We start from the raw sequence: 21449 nt of genomic DNA, 5'->3' as shown, positions 1-21449 counted from the left end.
TAGCATAGGATTTCACGGCTTAGCGCTTGTTCTTTGACAACGTGACTGCGTGAACAATTTCTCGTTGATGTTTCAACATTAATTTATGGGCCAGTGCATTGGTTATATGTTTAATAATCATGGTTATAATAATACTTTGTTCTGCCAAGATCGATGGAATTTCAAATAATCCTTTGATAATTGTCAAATGATTAGAATTTAACAAAATTCGCAGTGGCTATCACGAAATGGATACATCGTAGTAAATATAAGTTTTAGGCGAAATATTTTCAACTGAATTATTTCGATCTCGATTCATCGAGGAAGGATCAGAGGAACTATTCGTTACTGAGAAAGCGATGGAGGAATTTCGTAACTGATTAACAGATGAATAGGGCGAACATTTTGCCCAACCATAATCTTCGCTCTATGATTTTGCCGTAGTTTGTAGGAGTCGTCGTTCCACCTTGTCGCGCTGGCGAACTTTCATTTTATGTTATGTCAGCATACGCAAGAACTTCTCCTTAGCTCCGCGAAGATCCGCATGCTTCTGCTTCGATCCCTTTAATCGTGAACTACGGCGGAGCTCCTGCGCTCCTGATGGTCACTTTCAAATATCCTAATGAAACTCATCGAACCAATTCGACAATGCTTTAATTATTATGAAAATATAAAGCGGACTCCTTGTTTTTTTATTGCTATCATTTTCATTTAAAGACTGCTGAATTTCAAACGTTGACCCCCGCATGGTAATTTTATAAACACAAAAGAAGAATTGACTTGCAATAACTGGAAACAGAACATTTATTGCAGTCTGATTGTGGTATTACGATGTTGCCCTGCTTTTGCGAAATATTAGCAACTTTCATTTCAGTCGTACTGTGCGCTGGATAAGAATTTGAATAAATTGATAGAACACCGAGGCTCTTTGCTTCGACAGACAAGAATGTGTCAAAATATCTTTTAAAAGAGCTATTAAAACGTAACACAATTCTTCCGATTCCTGATTAGTAGATTGCGAACCTTTATGCAAAATGAAAATTGGCTCACTCCTTCCTCTCTTCACGATCCTTTAAATCAAAGATAACGTGAAAATGCCGTTAGATTATTCTTCCAATGTGTTCAGAGTTTCAAGTTGAACCCATCCATCGTAATTCTAAATGCATAAAATTCGCAGTCCATTGATTTGCAGTAGTAACTTTGTGCTGGAAACTTTGCAGTAGTAGCCTTATGCTACTACAGTAATGTCTCCCTTACTGACGCTCAGATTGTGCCCAAAAATGGACAATTTGAGAAGAGGAGATACGATTATTCGAGCCTTGAGGTTCGTTTCTATAATTTTTGACAATCGATAACCATAAAAAAGCGAGCCACAAGGCTCGAACAAACGTATCTCCTTCTCCAAAATTATCCATTTTTGTGGACAATCTGAGCGTCAATTAGAGAGACATCACTGTACTTTCCTGCGATCTCGCAGCTACGAATTTAACGTATTGCCAATTAAACGATAACACATAAGAACGAAATGTAAGGTAAAAGCGGATGCTGCGAGATCATAGAAAAGTACAGTAATGTCTCCCTAACTGACGCTAAGATTGTGCACCAAAATGGACAATTTGGGAAGAGGAGATACGATTGTTCGAGCCTTGCAACTCGTTCTTATACTTGTTGACAATCGATAACCATAAAAAACGAGTCACAAGGCTCGAACAATCGTATCTCCTTCTCCAAAATTGTCCATTTTTGTGGACAATCTGAACCGTCAATTCGGGAGACATTACAGTATTTCGCAGAAGTTAACGAAAATCGAGCAAGGTCAAACGATTCCCTCGCAATATCTAGGTCGAAAGTTGATTCGATTCTGGTCGAACGTTTCGTGGATCGAAGAGTGGATACATCTGACGAAGTCGTTGCGTCTCCTACGAAACGACGAGCACACGCACCTCACACATACACGTCCTAGTATCATAAGTCTCACATACCAATGGAAACTGTTGTCAGCGATGACTCGGTACGAGGGCGCCTCTCGTACTAAGCCACGCAATCCGTTTGTTCCTGTTTTCCAGATAGCAGCGGCGGCATGAACAGACGAGACCGGTTACGAAGTGCCATTCGCCAAGTGTCGCGCGATCACGAGCGGTTCGTCAAGATCGCGGCCGGCAACTGTCAAACTTTGTGTACGCAGCCGTAGTGTGTAGAGAGACGGGAACGTAGATCAACGATCAGGGAAGTACAGAGACACGGTGACTGACAATATACGTAATATATCGCGGCCGACGCAACAAATAGAAGTGAACGATAACGAAACAGGGAGAGCGAGAGAGAGAGAGAGAGGGAGAGAGAGAGAGAGAGAGAGATTCCGACAGTCGAGTAGCCAGAAAAATCGGGTGGGAAGAAAGGTTACGAGAGTGTGCACAGTTCGGTTAGACGTGTGAGAAGTTCGGGTTCGCGTCAACGGAATAGTCGACATGGAGATCCATACCGGTCCCAGTGTATTCGAGTGTCGTTCGATCTTTCGAGCATCAAACGCATCCGCGCGTTACATTCAAGCGTCGTTCATGTTCCTCCTTGGGCCGCAGGGAAGGCTGTAACTTCGCCCAACAGCCTGATCGCGCGGTGCACGCGATGAATCGCCCCGGGGACCATCGAGAGCCTGAATCAGGTCGGATCGTAGAAGCTTAGTTGACTCTGGTGACCGAGTGGCCGCGTTATCCGAACGCGAACTTGATGAAAATGGACACGACCAAGCTGGGTGGGCCAGCGCCCACCAGCCCAAGGGCTCACTCGCCGGTGATGGCGAGCTACAGCAGCGCCAACACCACCACCACCGACGCAAACATCGACTACGTGATCAGCGACTACATGGAGAGACTCGGCACAAGGCTGAACATCCTCGAGACCGAGCTGAAATACGCTTGGCGAGCGTTGGACCTCCTCAGCCAGGAGTACATTAAGATGTGGGAGAGACTGGAGAAGCTGGAGGGCCTCCTGTACGAGCAGCAGACGGTGATCAGCCAGCTGCTCGAGTTCTACACCAGCGACGGGCCGCATCAGACCGTGAACGTGGTCGAGCAGTCGTTGGCCAGCCAGCAGGCCACGGTCGGAGAGTTGGACGCCATCGCGAAGAGCATAGGCGCGAGCATGGCCATCGAGGAGACGATGAGGGAGAAGCTGACGCAACAAGAGCTGGCCATGATGCACGGGCTCACGCAGGACAGCTCGACGGCTGCCGCGGTGGTCGCCGACATCCACCGGAACGTCAGGAACCTGGACGCTCTGGAGACTCTCGCGGAAGAGAGTAATATTCCGGACGAGGCGTTCTACAGGAGCCTGAACAACGCTTACAGGGAGGACTTGATCTGCGGCGACACGTCCAGGCCGACGTCGCAGTTGGGGATGATCTGGGAGGAGGCCGAGGACGAGGACGTGAATGGAAAGAAAGAGGTGGAAGGGAGCCTGTTCGAGAAAACCGTGGCGAAGGAGAAGGAGCTCAAGGAGCTCAAGGAGCTCGAGGAGCTGACCGGCAAGCCGACCAAGGAAGAGACGAAGGAGACGGCGACGGACAAGAAGGACGAGACGGACGAGGACGAGGGCGAGGTGTTCAGCGCGGCCGACTACAAAAGCTACCGAGGTAACACACCCTGCGTCAGCGAGCAAGACTTGGCGCAGCTGTCCAGGCTCAGCTCGATCGATCAAGTGGCTCTGGAGAAGTTACACGAACTGGAGAGCACCGAAGCCGAGGCGAGGAAACTGGTCGAGGAAGCGGCTAGCATAGACGAGCAGTTTCGAAAAATCTACGCGGAGACCGACGTCGACAGTTGGACATTCTCGAAGAGCCCTGGATCGACCGGTAGATCGATCTCCAGAGTCAGCACCGACAGCGGTCTCGCCACCGACGGCGATTTCACGACTAGATCGATATCGCCTAGACTGACGTCCACATCCAGGACGAACTTGGACTCGATCTCGAGTACTTACACGCCTCCTAGGCTCAGCTACACCGCCGCCATGCGGGAGAAGAGTCCGGAACCGGTGATCCAATTGCCGATAGACGTCGGCAGCTTCGCGAAGGGCTACGCGGAGAACAAGGAGCTGACCGATCTGATGGTAGAGAGTTTCGTGGCCGTAACTTGCGCCTCGCCCACTATATACAGCACCACCGCGGACAAGGTTCCATCTCCGACCTTGTCGGCAGGCAGCGTCCACAGCGTGCACAGCGTCCATAGCGTACAAAGTCTTCGGACCAGGCAGGACAGCTTCTTCGGCAGCGCGGCGCGACTGAACTTGGAGTTCCAAGAGAGTAGAACGCCGCCGAGCCCGTCGCCGAGTTCGCCGCCTCCGCCGGCACCCAGAGACACCGCGGACTCGTTCCTGATGCCGGGAGCGGACCAGAGGGAGCCCGAAGCGAAAACTTCGCAGAGCCCCACGTTCCTGAGGAACGCCGAGAAACTGGTGTCGTTGGAGCAGGGACGACTGAGCCCGCGTGCACCGCACTCGCCGAAGTCGCCGCGAGTGTCGCCCAAGCACGCCATCAAGCCTAGCAGCGCGGCGAACATCGTCGCGGCAAAGTCCGATTCCGGCCTATCATCGATGAGCGGGTGGAGCAGTTTGGACAAGTCGCCCAGCTCCCCGAAGAGTTCGATCACCAAGATGCTGACCTCTTACTCCATGGATCACGCGAGGACACTGATCCCGAGCACCGCGACGGTGAGGTCCAGCAGTCCCATACCGCCTCTACCGGAGACCACGTCCTCCGTGATCACGCAGGAGCCGTTGTACGACACGCCGGAGGGCAGGGACGCTTTCGCGAACGCCACGGCCACGGTCACCAGTCATTCCTACGCGCTCGCTATGAATCACCTGTCGAATTACGCCGCGATAAAGACGCCGACCACCAAAGAAGAGTACAACTTCGTGCCACCGCCGGCGCCCATCGCGACCACTTGCCAAAGCCCGAAGAGGCGGACCCGCCAGCAGGCCTTGCAGCACACCTACGACACTGTTCCGGCTGGAACCACGCTGGACTATGTGTTTAGATCGGACCAGCCGGCCATTTACTCCGTGGCCGGCAGCAATCGACAACAAGCCATTACCAGCGTGTACACCAGCGGTTCCGCCAATTACGGGCCGAAGACCACGATCACCGCGTATTATCCGGATCCGATGGACCAGTACAACAGCTACCAAGAGAACTTCGGCTCCGTGACGTACACGGAGTCGAGCTCGGTCGGACACATGAGGAAACCTTGGAGAAGCACCGCGTACTCGGACGGACTGACGAACCACGAAAGCTACAAAGCCGCGATGTACCGCACAATGTTCCCCACAGGCAATATCACCGACGCTTTGTCCTATTACCCGACCAGCGCCAATCTGCCCCGGACAGAAACGAACGAGAGCTCCTGGCTAAACTCGATGGAGGAGCAGATACCGCACGACTCCACGTCGTCGAGTATCAGATCGTTGACGTCGGACGGCAGCCACGCGCAGAGTCCGTACACCGACCGAAGGTATCCACAACCGCCGGCCTATCATCACACCTACGTGAACCAGAACTACCCGCAGGCCTACCAGCAACAGTACCAGCCGTACAGTCAAAGACTGAGCAGCTCGGAGAGCGCGCAACTCGCCGATGGCTACCAGAGGCAGTGGCAACGGGAGCACCAATACATCCAAGACCACGACACCGGCAGACCGTCCATGGATCAGCCCCAGCACCAGCCGAGCGAGTACTACGACGCGTCCAGCGTTATAGTGTCCCAATCTGGGTACATCAGCATCGCGTGCTACATGAAGGACCCCGAACCGGAGAACGCCAAGGCGACGAAGAAGATCAGAAGGGGATCTTCTCTGAAGAACGCGATGAGCTCGATGAGCAACTGGCTGCCGGACCTACACCTCAGCAAGAGACACAGAAGCCATTCTCTGCCTGGCGGAGTGAGGAGAGAAGACCTGGACGGACCTCCGGAACAACAGCAAAGACCTCCGGCCGACACGGCCACGGCCAGAGGCCGCGGCAGAGGTCAGGCTGCGAGGAAGAAGAAGAAGCACACGCTGGTCTCCACGGTCTCGGGTATCCTGCAGAAAGCGAAAAGACGAAGTCATCAGACGCAGTCGCTGTCCGATCCCGAACAATCGGAGACCGAGTGGAGCAGCGGTAGACAGAGCGGCCTCTCGGAGGACGAGGACAGCGTGATGTCCGACGCGAACCAGGAGCAGCCGTTCTTCGCGAAAGTGAAGACGGCGAGCACGAAGCGGAAACCGGTGTCGCAACCGTTGCCCCAACAAGTGCAGCAACAGCAGCAGCTGCAGCAGCCGCCGGCCCAGCTGTCCCAGCAGCAGAAAGAGTATCTGCAGCAACAGCAGCAGATGCAGCAACAAGCTCTTCAACAACAGATCCAACAGCAAGCCATGCAACAGCAGATGCAGCAGCAGATGCAGCAGCAGATGCAACAGCAGATGCAGCAACAGATGCAACAGCAGATCCAGCAGCATCAAGAGCAGATGCAGCAGCAGGCGCTCCAGGATGGCTGGGGCAAAGAGAAGGATCAGAGGAAGGAAACGGAGCACGACATCGATCAACTGGCCGGTTTCGAGGAGGAGACGTCGGGCAAGAGCACCGGTTCCGGCTCGGGCGGATCCTCCATATTCCAAACCGTCGGCGACATAAAGAAATCAACGGGCAGCTCCGACGAGGCGCCCAACGAGAAGGCGCCCAAACTTCCTCCGGTCACTATAATGGCCGGCGCGAGTATGGAGTTCGCCGTGTCCAGAGCGTTGGGCAAATACCGGCAGAGACAGTCGTCCACGGTCTCCGACGAGCAACCGCCCAGCGAGGACTCCGGCAACGACAAGAAATCGGAGGAAGGAACCGTCCAGACGCTCGAGACGAGCTTCGAGTATCCCGAAGACGTCTCGGAGAAGAGCGAGAAGAGCGAGAAGTCGAGCAGCACCAGGCTGCCGGAGTTGGTGACCAGCATATCCGAGGAGGCGCCGCCGTCGGAAGGCAGCCCCTCGACGTCCAGCACGAGGGGCATATCGACGGGAAGCCGATTCCTACCGCGGCACCAGCAATCCCTCGAAATACCATGGACGGGCTCGCGACCCGGCGAGCTGGACGAGGACAACCGAAGCACGCATTCCTACCGAAGCACGTCGAGGGTCTCCTCGAGGCGGCAGAGCACGGAGGATTCGATCGATTCCGAGGACGAATGGTATCGGTACGAGCTGAGGAAACTGGAAGAGCTGGAAAGGCAGTCCCAGATCGAAGTTGAAATGGGGGTGGTGCTGGTCGAGGAGCCCGAAGAGACCGACCATTACCGGCCGGACGACACGGTGAAGGAGAAGATGTCGTTCGTGCTGAAGGAGCTGAAGATGAAGGCCACCGCGAAACCTAAAGAGCCGAAGGAGGAGAAGGAAGAGCCGAAGGCCGCCAAGGTGAACGGAACCGTCGCGAAGGAGCATCGGATCGACGAGAGAGACAGGTATCGCGACGAGAAACCGATCCCGAAACGAAAGTCCGCCGAGAGCATCGAACAGGTGTTCGCGAGGGTGACCGATTACCACACGTGGGCCCAAGAGGAGGAGATCAGAAAGGAAAAGCCGCCCTCGTCCATGGAGGAGGGCTCCTCGGGGGAGACCTCGGGCCCCGATAGTCCCGTGCAATCGATGGACGAAGAGGAGGAGGAAGAAGTATCGAAGGACCTCGAGGAACAACAGTCGAGACGGAGCTCGAGCGGCTCGACCTTACGACACGGTGAAAAAGTTCTTCCCGGTTCAGAATCCCTTTCTCGCGAAGGTAGCGTTAGTGTACCACCTAGCGAGGTGTCCGTCAGCATCCCGGGCGCCTGGGATTCGGAAAGCACTGTCCTTGAAGGCCTCGAGCGCGACGGAGCCGGTAGCGCCGAGACGGCAACTACCGCGACCTTGAGCCTGCCGAAAATCAAAATCGACTCCTCGTCCTGCGGTAGCTCGGACACGACGCTTAAGGAGGGCCAGGTCAGCCCTGGCCCCCCTGGATCCAAGTGGAAGCTACTGAAGGCGTTGAAGGAACGCCAGGCCGAGGAGAAGCTCAAGGGGGTCGAGGAGGCCTCTAAGGAGACTGCTATCGCTCAGGGACCCACGGCAGTGAGTATCATGATTAAGTGAGGACACGAAAACCTTTGTAAGGCGTACTCGAGATTCGGGGGTTGGGTGAAATCATAGGCATAATCGCTCTCGACGAGGCTGCTCTCGTCGAGCCGTCTCATTTATTTGCGCGCGCTTTCGACCGACTTCTATGCTGATTTCGTGTCCTGTTTCTTCTGTACAGGCTGTTTTGTAAGCCGCGGGGCAAACCTACGGGATCGCCTGTCGAGGTCCGAAGTTGCTTCGCTTTTTTTCGCTCGGGCTCGCGAACTTCGCTCGTTGTCGAGAAGAGAACTTCTTCTTCTTCTTCGTCCAGGTAGCTTCTTCCATGGTTGGACAATTCGAATACGTTCTCCGACAAGATACGCGGGATCTTGAGAAGCTTTTGCACACCTTTCAAACGCTTTCGACCGAAGCACTTGGTTCCGAGAGACCTCGACGGACGCGGTCCCGACGTCGCGTCCTCGATATCAATATATCCCGAGCGTACGCCGGGAGGACGAGCGATGCGAAGTTCGCGCGAACATCGAAGTGCCGCGACGATGCCTGTGGAAAATGCACGGTTGAAATCCTTGGAAACCGAGAAGTGATCGTCGACGGGGCTGCTCTCGCATCGCTCGTCTTTCGGCTCCGCGGACGGCTCCGTTAGCCAACGGCGCGAACGATTTATTTGGAGCGTAGCGACTTGATTTCCCGTCGAGCTTTCGATTGGTTGTCGCCGGCGAGTAACGAGTACACTCTACGCTAACGAACTGTAAATGGAAAACCTACGAATTTAAGCATACGCCGCGTCTAAGGTCTAAGGTTGCACACACACGTACACACTACCAGTCAATACTAAGGTTACGATAAGAGAGACGGAAGCGAAGCTTTGCCACCGCGGGTTCCGGCGCGATCGCGTTCGAGCTGAAATGGGCGCGACGCGCCGGGCCGATCTGGGAACTCGAAACACGTATATCTCAACAGCGGTACCAGTCAATTCAACAAGTGCAGCGTCGCCGCGGCGACGCTCGGCCAAGCAATATAACCTCGTCGTAGGTCTCGTCGAGGACGACGGGAGCGGCGAGAACGCACGATTAAGCATCGATCGGTAGTCGCGATCGGCGACGATCGATTTCGAGAACCGGTAGGGTTAATCCCGTGGCGGCGAACGTATGGGCGCCGCCGTCTAACTAAACAAGGCTTGTTTAATTCATAGGTCCTAGAACTACTTAGACGGTGCTTTAATAATCGATACGCTTTAAGGGTAGTGTTATCGAAAGAGCCGGCTGCCTGCGCGGTCCGAGAGAAAGAGCCTGGGAGTAGTATTATTTGGTCAATTAGCGTTCCCAAAAAATCGGTCGGTGATCGCGACGCGCGCTCCTTTCTACTAGAGCTTTTCCCGCCGGTAACACGCGGAAGAACGAAAGCGAGGGAGAACGAACGTATGCTTTCGAATGAACATTCCACGAACGCGCCAGAATCGAGGGAGCGATTAGCCTAACCGCGGCCGATCACCGGCCGCAGACGCGAACGGGAACCGAGTTTGTATCTCGCTTCGTATCGCACCCCACGGATCCGTCGTCACGTTTGGCACTCGGGACAAACCTAATCTCTTCCGAATTATCCGTTCGCACGGGTCCTTTGGACGCCGCGCGACGTGCACAAACCGCGCGACACTTCGAAAGCCTCTCTACAGCTATGAACGAGTCACGTGACGCCGGATGAACGGAAGCGAGGCATATCGCGCAGGCACGGCTTCGAATCTCGTTCATCGTGCACATCGAAAAATGAAAACAATTTCTTCCTCGGGGAGGGAACAAGATGGCGGAAGTGGGCTCAGCGACCACGTGCAATCTCGGGACGTGGACTCGTAAACATTGAACGCTGAAACATGGACGCTGGACCGCGGAACTTTATGCAGTCGCGCTAGGGATAAGAAAATACCGAAAGAATTCGTTGTACGGGTGACCCGGGCATGACGGAGAACTTACTGGCGCGGCTAGTAAAAATCACTTCGGTGGGCGACGATACATTTTTCTCGGGACAAAGGACATGTAATAACAAGGACACTTGCATCGTGCACCGATAAGTTGCGAATACTTGGTTGTAAAATAATGTCTCTCTAATTGACGCTCGGATTGTCCACAAAAATGGTCAATTTTAGAAGAGAAGATTGTTCGAGCCTCGTGGCTCGTTTTTTATGGTTATCGATTGTCAACAACTATGAAAACGCGCTGCAAGGCTCGAATAATCGTATCGCCTCTTCCCAAATTGTCCGTCAATGAGAGAGACATTACTGTACCTTGATATTATAAAAAACGGGCGATCATTTAATTTCTTGCATCATTGATGTGGCGTAGTCTCGATTAACGATCGACGATATCTTATGCAAACTATTGATTAGTTTCATTGTATACAACTTTGTCCGGTCTGTTCTCTCAAGAGCAACGTTCCTTTTACGCGCGATTTATTTTCCACATTATTAATGAATTGTCACACGTGATCCCAATGACATAGCGTACAATATACAACACGGTTCACGGCACGTGGGCAATGCTCGCGTAACGCGAACAGCGATTTCCAATAACGCAGTGCACGGACATGCAAATACGCAGAAAAATAGGAGCTGACGGAAGTGGCAATTTGGTATCTGTCACGGAATAGCGACGCATTGTGCTCGCGCGTCGCAGAATATATTTAACTCGTTACGTTCGTTTTATATCGCTCACAGCATTATTCCTTCGACGCCGCCGGTTTGAATAATTCACCGTATCGCAGTCGACAACAGTATCTTCTGCCGCGTTACGCAAGGGTCACCTGTACGCATTCGTTTCCCCCGATTCACCTTTCATTTTGCTAAAACGTCCCGTGAAAGGGAATCCGCATAAAAGAGTCCGCGGTCCGATCTCACCGCGCCTTTGTATCTATCCTTTTCGAAACACTTCGACTTCGGTGTCCTCTCCACCGACGGACACCGATAAGAACCTCTCGGTAGCTCCTCGAAGGGGGAAATAGCGCGTCCCGGCATCTCCTCGGGACAAGAGTCAATTTCAGAATACTCTCTTCTTCCTGAACGGGCGCGGACGTCTTGGACGCGAGGACAACGGCTCGCGAACGAAAGCGTGTCCCGCGGATAAGCGACGCCACGTGTTCGCCATGTAAACAAACGTGCTCGGAGCGGGTCGAGTGAACCGAGTGAACAGCAGCCGTGAACCACGTGGCCGGGGTTTCGCGGACAGTAATACTCCGGATCGCGTGAAACGCTCGCTTCCGTTTCGTTCTCCGTAACACCGAGGAGAAAAGGGCGACATTTCGGCCCGAACAATGACCGTACCTTTCGTCGTCTCGCGCGACTCGTCAACAGCGAGCAGGGCGAAGCGAGCTCCCGCGGGACTCGCGTCCGATCGGCGACCCGATGTAACCGGGAACGATGAAACTTTTCGTTCACGGGCGACGGAGAACGATGGGATTAACGATTGTTGTCGTGCATCTTGTAGTTACTCGTAACTAGTTCGCACTATATAGGCTGATAGCATGATAGAGATTAGTTCCGGTGAGTTAGAACAGGCGGCGCGTGTGAAATCCTGGAGCCCCGAGCACGTTCCCCGAGGCGTAATCTCTCCTACGACCACACCGATGTTTCTAGTCCTTTTGATAGCGGAAAGGCGCTTCCTAAAGTATTGTCAATTATAGAGATCTTTTTAGACGGGAATTAGCTGACCCAGACCTTTTTCTAGACACCGGCAATCATATTTTGAGAACGGTCGTCCTTTTGACGTATGTGTAGCGTACACCTGGTACACGTTCGAAAAGACTGTAGACACGGATCCTGTATCACTGTAAACCGTCCAGATAAATCGTCAAAAATGTTGCTAAGAGGAGAAGAGGATCGCGGGACGGAAAGAGCAATTGTTTCTTTCGGATGCACCGCGGCCGAGTGCGAACCGGCTTAAGAACTTCATTCCTCACAGTTCAGTTTTTTCCGAGAACCATGCAGTCGGTGGTTGAAACGGACCGAGGAAATCCAGAAATAATCACGGATTATACGCGACTCGCAGAGGTGAATGCGTTGTTGCATAACAGGATGCAAGAACACGTTATCGCATAAATACACGAAAAGCTCCAACAGGTGAAATCATATTTCACGACATGACGTACGAATCGTTGATATTAGCTCGGATGCACCGCTTCTGGTCGCTACAGTAATTAAGCATCTCTACGATTGCCTAGTTCTTCGAGGCTTTGAGTTACGTGAGCTTTAAAGCGAGGAGTTTTTTATGAAAGGCTTGATATTGTGCAAGATGCACAATAAAGTCTCCTTCATTTTTACGTTGCATTTGACTCGAAATTTTCAAAAATATAATATATTTTTAAATATTTACATTATATTATAATATAAATATTTAAAAATATATTATATTTTTGAAAATATATATATATATATATATATATATATATATATATATATATATATAATATTATTATAATAATATGTAATAATATATATAATATATAATAATATATATTATAATATATATATTATTACATATATATTATATTATATTTTTGAAAGTTTCGACGTCACAACAACTTGAATATATCATTGATATTGTTGATTTTCACAAGATAATTTTCTGATTGAAACAGAACAAGTTATTTGAACTTTCTTAATCCTTGAATGAAAGATCCAGAGAACTCTTGTTTGCAAATAACGTGAATGAGAGAATATAATTCAATTAATCATAAAACAGCTTGATTATTTCTGTGATTCATTGTATTTTGATACTATACGGATGTTAAAACGTTTAAATTCTACCGATGGCAGAGAAAAGAAAAGTCGCCCGATACTTGATAACATCGATCCAACCTCTAAACAATAGGAATTCCAAGAACAATTTCCAAAATAAAAATCTTGAAAGCCAGGAGAACCCTTGAAGTGACCACAAACGGTGCATCTACAGTATAGATTGTTTTTTTTGAAAAAAGAAACGCGGGTTACTGATAGCGAATGGCTGTCTACCTCGCTTCAACCATTTCTAGCATACGGGCACCATGAGTGCGGTGACGAACTATTGTGATCGTCGACATACCTCAGATCTCTTTTTTCGAAAAACAGACCAAAAGACACGTGGACCGTTTAGTTTGTCAATTCACTTGTTCCCAATTAACAATGTCGTTCCTATTTGCAATTACACTTTCCAGAGATTTTGTTCGGATAACATTCCATCGTTTTATTCGTTCGATTACATCTGTCGAAATAATAAACGATAGATTAGCTAATAAAAATAATATTTTAGTCACAGTAAAAGACGCTATTCACAATTTATTTCGAATTCTTCTTATAACAGAGGAATACTGCAAAATATTGTCTCCAGAGATTTCTTGTTTAATGAGATTTAAAAGTATAATATTTTACGATGGCAATCAGAAAATGATATTTAAGTCATAATTGCTATTGGTAAGCCGTATTTTGCGAATATAGCGCAAACTATACTGTGCAAAAATTGAATCAAATCCACTATCGATATCGTAGCTATCCTCAGCTGACGGCTATTAAGAAAGTGTCGAAATAATGTTGGGCGACACCGTATGGAAATTTGTTCGAACGCACCTGTCGGAACAGGCGGTCCATATCGAATCTACGTACGCGGTTCAGCGGAAGACTCGAGATCTCGAGACGAGAGCGGCGAGAGAAACGAGACTGTCGTCGGAGGCGTCGGCCGAGTCAAATCGTCGTTTTCGCCGCAACAACAGGTTGAGAGGATTGGTACGCGCGTTCCATTCGCCGTGAACCTTCATTGCCCGGCCTGACAATAGTGCCCCGAACCGAGCCGATCGAGCAGACGGAATCCGACGTCGGAAGGGCGTGCCGGGCTCCAGGATTTGAATACGCTTGTGTTGTCGCATCGCCGGATACGCGCTGAGTAGTTCACGTACTAAGATTTTCCTCGTACTCGTCCTCGGACGCGCATACCATTTCGTAATCTCGAAACGATCGATCGCGTTCCGGGTACCGATAACCGTTCGGCATAACACGATATGTCCGCAATAGTTCCGTAATCGAACGGATATACGCCGTCGGGCGCGGCTACGCGCGAGCACGCGTACGAATACACGCACACACACACACATACGTCTAATGTACATACATGTATACGCACGCAGCACGCACGGACACGAGCGAAACACAAGAGAACCGGGCTACGTACGTATTTCTGTTTCATCGCGACGATTTATCGCGGCGATTAGTCGCGACGATTAGTCGCGCTCCCTTCCCTGATATACCGTGTTGCGCTAAATTATCGGGCCACCGACGATCTCGAATCGATTCTAAAGAAGAAAAAGAAACGAAATCGTGAGAGAGAACGTTTCTCCGAAATCATTTCATCGGAACACCAGTTCGATCGAACCGTTCCTTTTCTGTCGCGCACCTACGCACGCACGACACACGTATCACACATACACACACACACTGGGTGCTAAAGCATCGGACTAGAAACGTTCCGTAGTTACTCATACGTGCGAAATTTCCGAAGGAGATCTCTCCCGGTGCTCGATCGCGTCTGATCCGCGTTACACGGCGGACGGCGGAGCGTCGGGCTGCAATATTATTTTACGATCGGTTCTTTCTAGGGAACGGTCCACAGAATTTCCTAACACGAACGGCTTAAAACTAAGTAAGACACTATAGAGATAGATACTTCGTAAGGTACTTTACAGAAAACGTGGCTGAACAACATAGATACGTGACGACTGGACCGCGGATCTTTGCGCATCCGCCACAAAAAAGGCGAAATTTTTACACGAAACGCAATGAAAGATCAATTTTTGCAAGTTGAATTTTTGCAGCTTTGTCGTTCCGCATACTTTCATGGAATCGGTCCTCGTACTTCTTTCTATCTCGACGTTATCTCAATTTTACATTATCGCCGATCAGTATTCTCATTTCTTTTGCTTTATCGGTAATTGTTGTTTCTACTTCTTGCTGCTTGTACAGCGTTGATCAACGTTCTACTGCTTTTACGACGATCATTTTTATCGGCGATCATTTTCTGAGCTTATGCTCCTTCTGCATTATTAATGATCATTCTTTGCATTTTTTTCTCCTTTTACATTATTAGCTATCGCTTCCGATACTTCTCTCTGTTTTTGCGTAATTAGTAGTCGTTCTTTGTACTTATTTCCAATTTTACGTTATTAGTAATCATCGTTCGTACTTCGTTCTTTTTTTTTAGATTACTAGTCAAATCATTTTTTGTACTTTTTTTCTCTGTTTACATAATCGGTAATCGTTCTCAGCACTTCGTTCTTCGATTAAAACACTGACAATCATTGTTCGTACTTCGCTTCGTTTCACACTGTTGCTAACAATTTCTCTGCGGAGATAGAAGTTATTAGTTCATCGCGGATGTCCGTCCATTCTAATGGCTAACTGTTCGTGTTCGTTGTTGTTTCCATTTCATACAACTATACGGACGGAGCACTATTCATGTTTGTTTAATCAAATTTGATCCAGTGCAAGCAACCGGGCACCCGCGTACTTCCGTGCACGCGTTCATAAATGTTCTTGTAAAAATACAATAAAAAGCTGCAGAATTTTAAACAGTACTTCACATTTCCCACTGGGATAAACATTTCCATTCTGAAGCCGATTTAACTTTATAAAACAAGAGATTAATTATATCCCTCCGAGCTAGAATCTGCTACAAGGAAATTATGTATTTTCAAAATTTTTAGTTACTCGAACATTTCTGTCGTTGCAGAGAAGAACGCCGCAAGTCACGTGTATGCACGAAAACTGTCGCGAAACTGTTGCTTAAAGTACTGATCAAGGTTATATTATATTATATTATATTTATATTATATTATATTATATTATATTATATTATATTTATATTATATTTATATTATATTTATATTATATTATATTATATTATATTATATTATATTATATTATATTATATTATATTATATTATATTATATTATATTATATTATATTATATTATATTATATTATATTATATTATATTATATTATATTATATTATATTATATTATATTATATTATATTATATTATATTATATTATATTATATTATATTATATTATATTATATTATATTTATATTATATTTATATTATATTTATATTATATTTATATTATATTTATATTATATTTATATTATATTTATATTATATTATATTATATTATATTATACAAAGTACCGAATGCTTCATAATGTTTCGAGTTGCCTAATTTTGTAGAGCTTATACAATTTGTTTCCACTACGTTATTTTCTGATTAAAAAACGCGAATACTGTTCGACATAGTTCCAGATTAATGCGTCAAATGCGATTTCTCTGAAATTGACACTTGCGGCGTTTTTCATTATAGCGACAGATTATATTATATTATATTATACAAAGTACCGAATGCTTCGTAATGTGTTTCGAATTGCATAATCTTGTAAAGCTTGTACAATTTCTTTCCACTACGTTATTCTCCGATTAAAAAACGCGAATACTGTTCGACATAGTTCCAGATTAATGCGTTAAACGCGATTTCTCTGAAATCGACACTTGCGACGTTTCTCATTATAGCGACAGATTTGTAGAATGAAGATTTGGTGCGCAACGATCGGCAGTCCGGTTAAAACACAGCTCCGCACACAGAAAACAGACCTAAAACAGTCGCGTGTTACACACGTCCAAAGTAATATGCTTCCGTATCTAGAGACTTCGCAGGCGTCTAATACTCCAAAGCGTAGGCTAGCAATTAATTATCGTGTGTACATCGGTGTTAGTATATTAGGGAGACACGGGGTCGTGCATTGGCCGCAATCCGATGAACGGGTTCCAGGCTAGCGACACGGTCGCGAAACCGTGGAGACCCGGGTCTGGCCAGGGACGGCGCGTTTCATTTAATTGGTCGGGCCCGGGGCACGTATCAGGCTCGGCCGGCCGATCGATTCTTCTCGTAATTGGCGGAACGTGCCGGCCGGCTCTGACGTTAGGGGCGCGCGCCACCGGCGATGTCAATAACAGCAAAAAGTCGGCGGAACGATCGTGGTGCTCGTTTTTTCCAAAGCGTCGCTCGGGGTCAGCGGGTCGCAGCGGCTCGAGATGGCTGGCGTTCCCCATCTGGCCAATGGGAACGGCACCCTTCTGGAATTCGACTTGAAATTACACCGTCGATCGGCTGCGTTCGATCGAACATGAGAGAACGAGGAGCCGAGCGTTCGCGCAGTTGAACGAAAGATTCGAAACAGTTTAATGAAACGAGAGCCGAGAACAACGGCATGGCAACGATTTTCCAGTCCCTTTTTGTGCTGCGAGTTCCTCGACCGAAATGTTAGTTCAACTGTCATGAGCAGAGAACGAATTCTAAATGTTGCGCACGGTGAATTGGAAAGTAGAAGATTGCCAGAGATGAAAAATTGCAAGCATGAATGTTTTGGAATACGAAATTATTAGATCGCTCGTTTAATCGGAAACGAGTATTTTGAAAGCTTCTGAGAATTTTCGCGAAAGAAGAAGCACCAGTGGTAAGACAACGATCGCGAAACGGAAGCTACGAATTACAAATGGAACACAAAATGGATTAAGATGGGATAAGTGTAGTAAAAAAATTCGATGAGTATAATTTTACTTGCATCTAAGGATTTTGTGATATGTTGTTGTTGCAAATATTTGATCTCCTAGTAGATCGAAAATGAAAAAGAATATTGGAGCTTCTACGCAATTAAAAAACAGCGAACTGTGTCGAAATTTGACATTTTTATCTTTATTAAACTTATCGGATGATAAATTCGGAATCGAAGCGTCTCCGAAAATATTTGGTCACCTGTTTCGGCAAGATCTAGAAAAATATCGCAGAAACGAGGGAGGAAAGTTCAAGTTGAAGTTAAAATATAATATAGGAATGGACGTTCGAGCACAGTTAAACTTAACGAACTATTGATGTTTTTGATTACACTGTCTCCGAAGAATGTGCGAACATCTGGTCGGAGAGTATAGAGAACGAAATAATAAACGTGATGTGGAAGTTGCATTGAAGTTAACGAAATGTGAATGAAAAAAGGAATAGCAATAAAAAGCTCGTGAAAACAGACTATGAAGTAAACTATGTCGTACTTTGTCGTAAATATTTTCCAATCGTAATCATTCCACAATTGATCGAGGAATTTCAAGTACAAACCTTCGTTCCAAGATTTTCCGGAACAAATTACGAGAAACTGGAATTGCGAGAAGAGAATTCCTCCAACAATTTTAATAAGCTCGAAATAATGGTCGCTCGCTAAACAGTCGCCCAACTCTTTCAAATTTCACCTACTCGCTGCTTTCGTCACAAATAAATCCGCAGCCCGGTCACGACGAGACCGGTAATGAAAATGGCAGGTAAATACGCCGGAAAAATAAAATTAAGTCAATGTGATAAAAGAGTCCATTTCTGCGCGCATTTCGAAAAAATTAAATGGAGTCCCGCTCGCTACGACAAACAATAAAGGACACAATTGTAAACGTCGCGGAGATTGAGCCGCGCCGCGTGCTCTACGGGCTCTTGAAAACTTTTTTACGGGAACTGGCTCGCCTCCAGAGAATACCATGAATGGTACGAGATTTCGCGTAGTTCATAGCGTTCCCTCTACTTCCGTGGAATCCAACGAGATTCCGTTCTCACGTAGAATTCTATGCAACGACATGTACCAGCCCATGGAAAAGACTTCCGTCGCGGTAAGAAACTTCCCAGAGGCGTCTTTTGTTCGGCTGGGAGCTTCGAGAAATTGAATTAGATTTGGAAGGATATCCTGAACTAACAATACAGAATAATGCTTAAAGTCGTTTCTGAATTGCGAATGTTTAGGCGATATATCTTTTGTAGATCGATTTAACGAAACTAGAATCGAGCAACTTCATTTCTCTACCAAACAGCGTTAACAAAATTCAACTTTCATTAAACCGTAGAAAAATTTGATTTCACTGCATGTTGCTGTTGTTCCATGATGTTCCGTATTATCTCAATTTTCGATCAATAATGCTATTTCGTTAAGCTAAAACTCTGTATCGCATTTGTTCATTTTCCGCTGTTTTCCAAGCGGAGCTCTCTCAGCTGCTGGCCGAGGAGGACTTTCACGAAGCCTATTTAATTTGTTTTGTGCATTCTCGATTGAATTTAATTGGCCACGTGTTAATCTGCTCCGCACAAGATTCCATTAGGGGCTGAAAACACTCGCCATGTTCCTGAATCTATTCTGGAAGCGCGCATAGGCGGCATCTTAATCGATGCTGGTGTAATTACGGGCTGTTCAATTAGCAAACGGGCCGTACACGAGCGACATAATTTTTCGCTCGCAGAATCTCTAATTTAAGGAAACTCGTGCGCAGCTGTGAGAATTCCAGCAAAAAAAATGACAGCAATGAAAATGCAGTGCGAAGATGAAGACGGTCGAAACAACGTGTTCGATCCCGTAAAGGAAGGAAATCAACGATCGCGAAAGTTTTAATAGCTCCTTATCTATCGATTCGTTTACCGATGATTGGAATTCCGCGAATAGAAACGCAAACTCGATATATACCCGATCTTCGGAGAAGGATTTGCAAAATTAAATTTCGCAGAAGTTTTATTAAATCCTCTTCTACAAACTTCTTCGATAATCATTGAAAATCTGCGGAAGAAAATTGAAGTTGCTTAACGCAGACTCGATATTTCAAACCATCGTTATAGAGCAATCTGTCGGCACTGTCGGCGAAATATCAGAAAACAGTCAACTAAAAAAGAAAAGAAAAAAAACTTCTCATTTAGTTGCATAGAATGCACTGAAAATGCTTTTTGCGGCTGGAAGCTATTAAAACGGACGACTGCCGAGAACAAAGAGCTGGATAATAGTCGTGATCTGTAAGCACGAAAGAGCTTTACAATAGTTTCGGTTGAATAAGGAACACACGTATTGTGGGGCGCACGATAATCTCATTCTTATCAGGCCATTCAGAGCAGCCGAGCCATTTTGCCGCGCGGAAGACGTAATCACGGGGAATGGAAGAAAAGCGAAAGAGATCGAACGGCTCGAAAAACGGAGAACGAGACGAGGCTCTAACTAAATTCGAGTCGACAGTATTCACCGATGCGCCGAATCCGTCTCGTTTCTCCGATGATTCGCGTCGAGGTGTAAATCAATCTCACCGCCGCTGAATCATTCGCGGCCGGACGCCCAGAAAGGAGCCGGCATGCCCGTTTCGGCAGAGCGGAGAACGCCGCCATTGTCCCCTGACGCCTCGAGATCCAGACCAATTGTGTACCATTTCTCACTTTTATACGAAACGAATTAAAAGAAAAATACTACTAAAGAAATCAGCTGGGCGACGAAGGGAAAAGCTACAGGCTCGCGGACAGGGGGACGTCAACTGTGTGTATATTCTACGGCTATAAACGGTCATGGTTATTGTATATGTATATTATCACGGTGTCGTTGTGTCTAACACATTGTTAGCCGTCTCTCTCGTGGTCCAACCGCGAACACAATTACCCGCAAACTCACCGAAGCCTCGTGGCACGTCGAACGACATGCTCGCGCAAACTTCGCTCGGGAGTCGAAGGTTCGCGTCGGTGCTTCGCAGACACTGTAAAAGTCGAGGTCTGATCAAATTAGGCTGTCGTCGACGATCGAACCGGTTCGCAGAAATCAAACAATGGAAACATATATGCGAAAGAACTGGTTCAGAACCAGTCGCCAGCTTCCTCTCGCTAGCGTCGCGCGGTGGACACTATTTCCCATCGATGGGAACGACGCGACGCTATCGAGGGAAGATTGGGAACGCGAGCTTCTGTGGATAGGGTAGATTAGGAACGTGCGAGTATCGTTCCGCGATACGAGCGTCTTCGGGCACAGTCGAACACTTCCGGCTCGGGATCCACGCGGACGATTAATTTCGATCTTCCGAGGCGATGGCGTCGCGTGACGTCGAACGACGATTCTCCGGGGCCATCTTCGGCGGAAGAGACGCCTCGGCAAAGCGGAGAGACCGCGTCCGCGTCTCTCGAAACATTCCGAGCCGGCTCGCGCTCGTTAAAGAAGTAATAGCGTCTTCTCTCACGAGACATTGGCAGAATGTCGTCTCTCAGGTGGTAGCACGCGCGGGTCCCTCCCCGTCGCGAACGGACAGAATTGCGAAACGCGCGAAGATTCGGTCGGAGACTTTTCTCACGGCTGCGCTCCGTCTGCGAACCTTCTGTGCGACAGAGAGAACGGAACGTTGCGAGACCCTCCAAATTGTGCGTAATTTCGGTGCACCAGACTTTCGAGATGTTCCGTCGTTCTGGCAGAATTTTAGTGGTGAAAGATCGTTTATGAAAAATGAGATTCTCA

General features: G+C 47.9%; 1 protein-coding gene across 17 annotated transcripts in view; it reads left to right on the top strand.

The window, feature by feature from the left end:
* The window catches only part of unc-13, a 646812-nt gene that overhangs the window by 463780 nt on the left and 161583 nt on the right, over positions 1-21449 (top strand). For 7 of the 17 annotated variants that reach the window (XM_076520781.1, XM_076520780.1, XM_076520784.1 and 4 more), the window contains one exon: positions 2046-8106. The exons of the other annotated variants lie outside the window; for them this stretch is intronic. In XM_076520781.1, coding sequence (XP_076376896.1) covers positions 2707-8106 — 5400 coding nt within the window. In that variant the 5' untranslated portion in view covers positions 2046-2706. The remainder of the gene's footprint in view (positions 1-2045; positions 8107-21449) is intronic. 17 annotated transcript variants of the gene reach the window in all.

Source organism: Megalopta genalis, chromosome 4 (assembly GCF_051020955.1).
Source record: "Megalopta genalis isolate 19385.01 chromosome 4, iyMegGena1_principal, whole genome shotgun sequence".
Taxonomy (NCBI): domain Eukaryota; kingdom Metazoa; phylum Arthropoda; class Insecta; order Hymenoptera; family Halictidae; genus Megalopta; species Megalopta genalis.
Note: the sequence above shows the minus strand (reverse complement) of the source record. Positions and strands in the feature narration are given on the sequence as shown.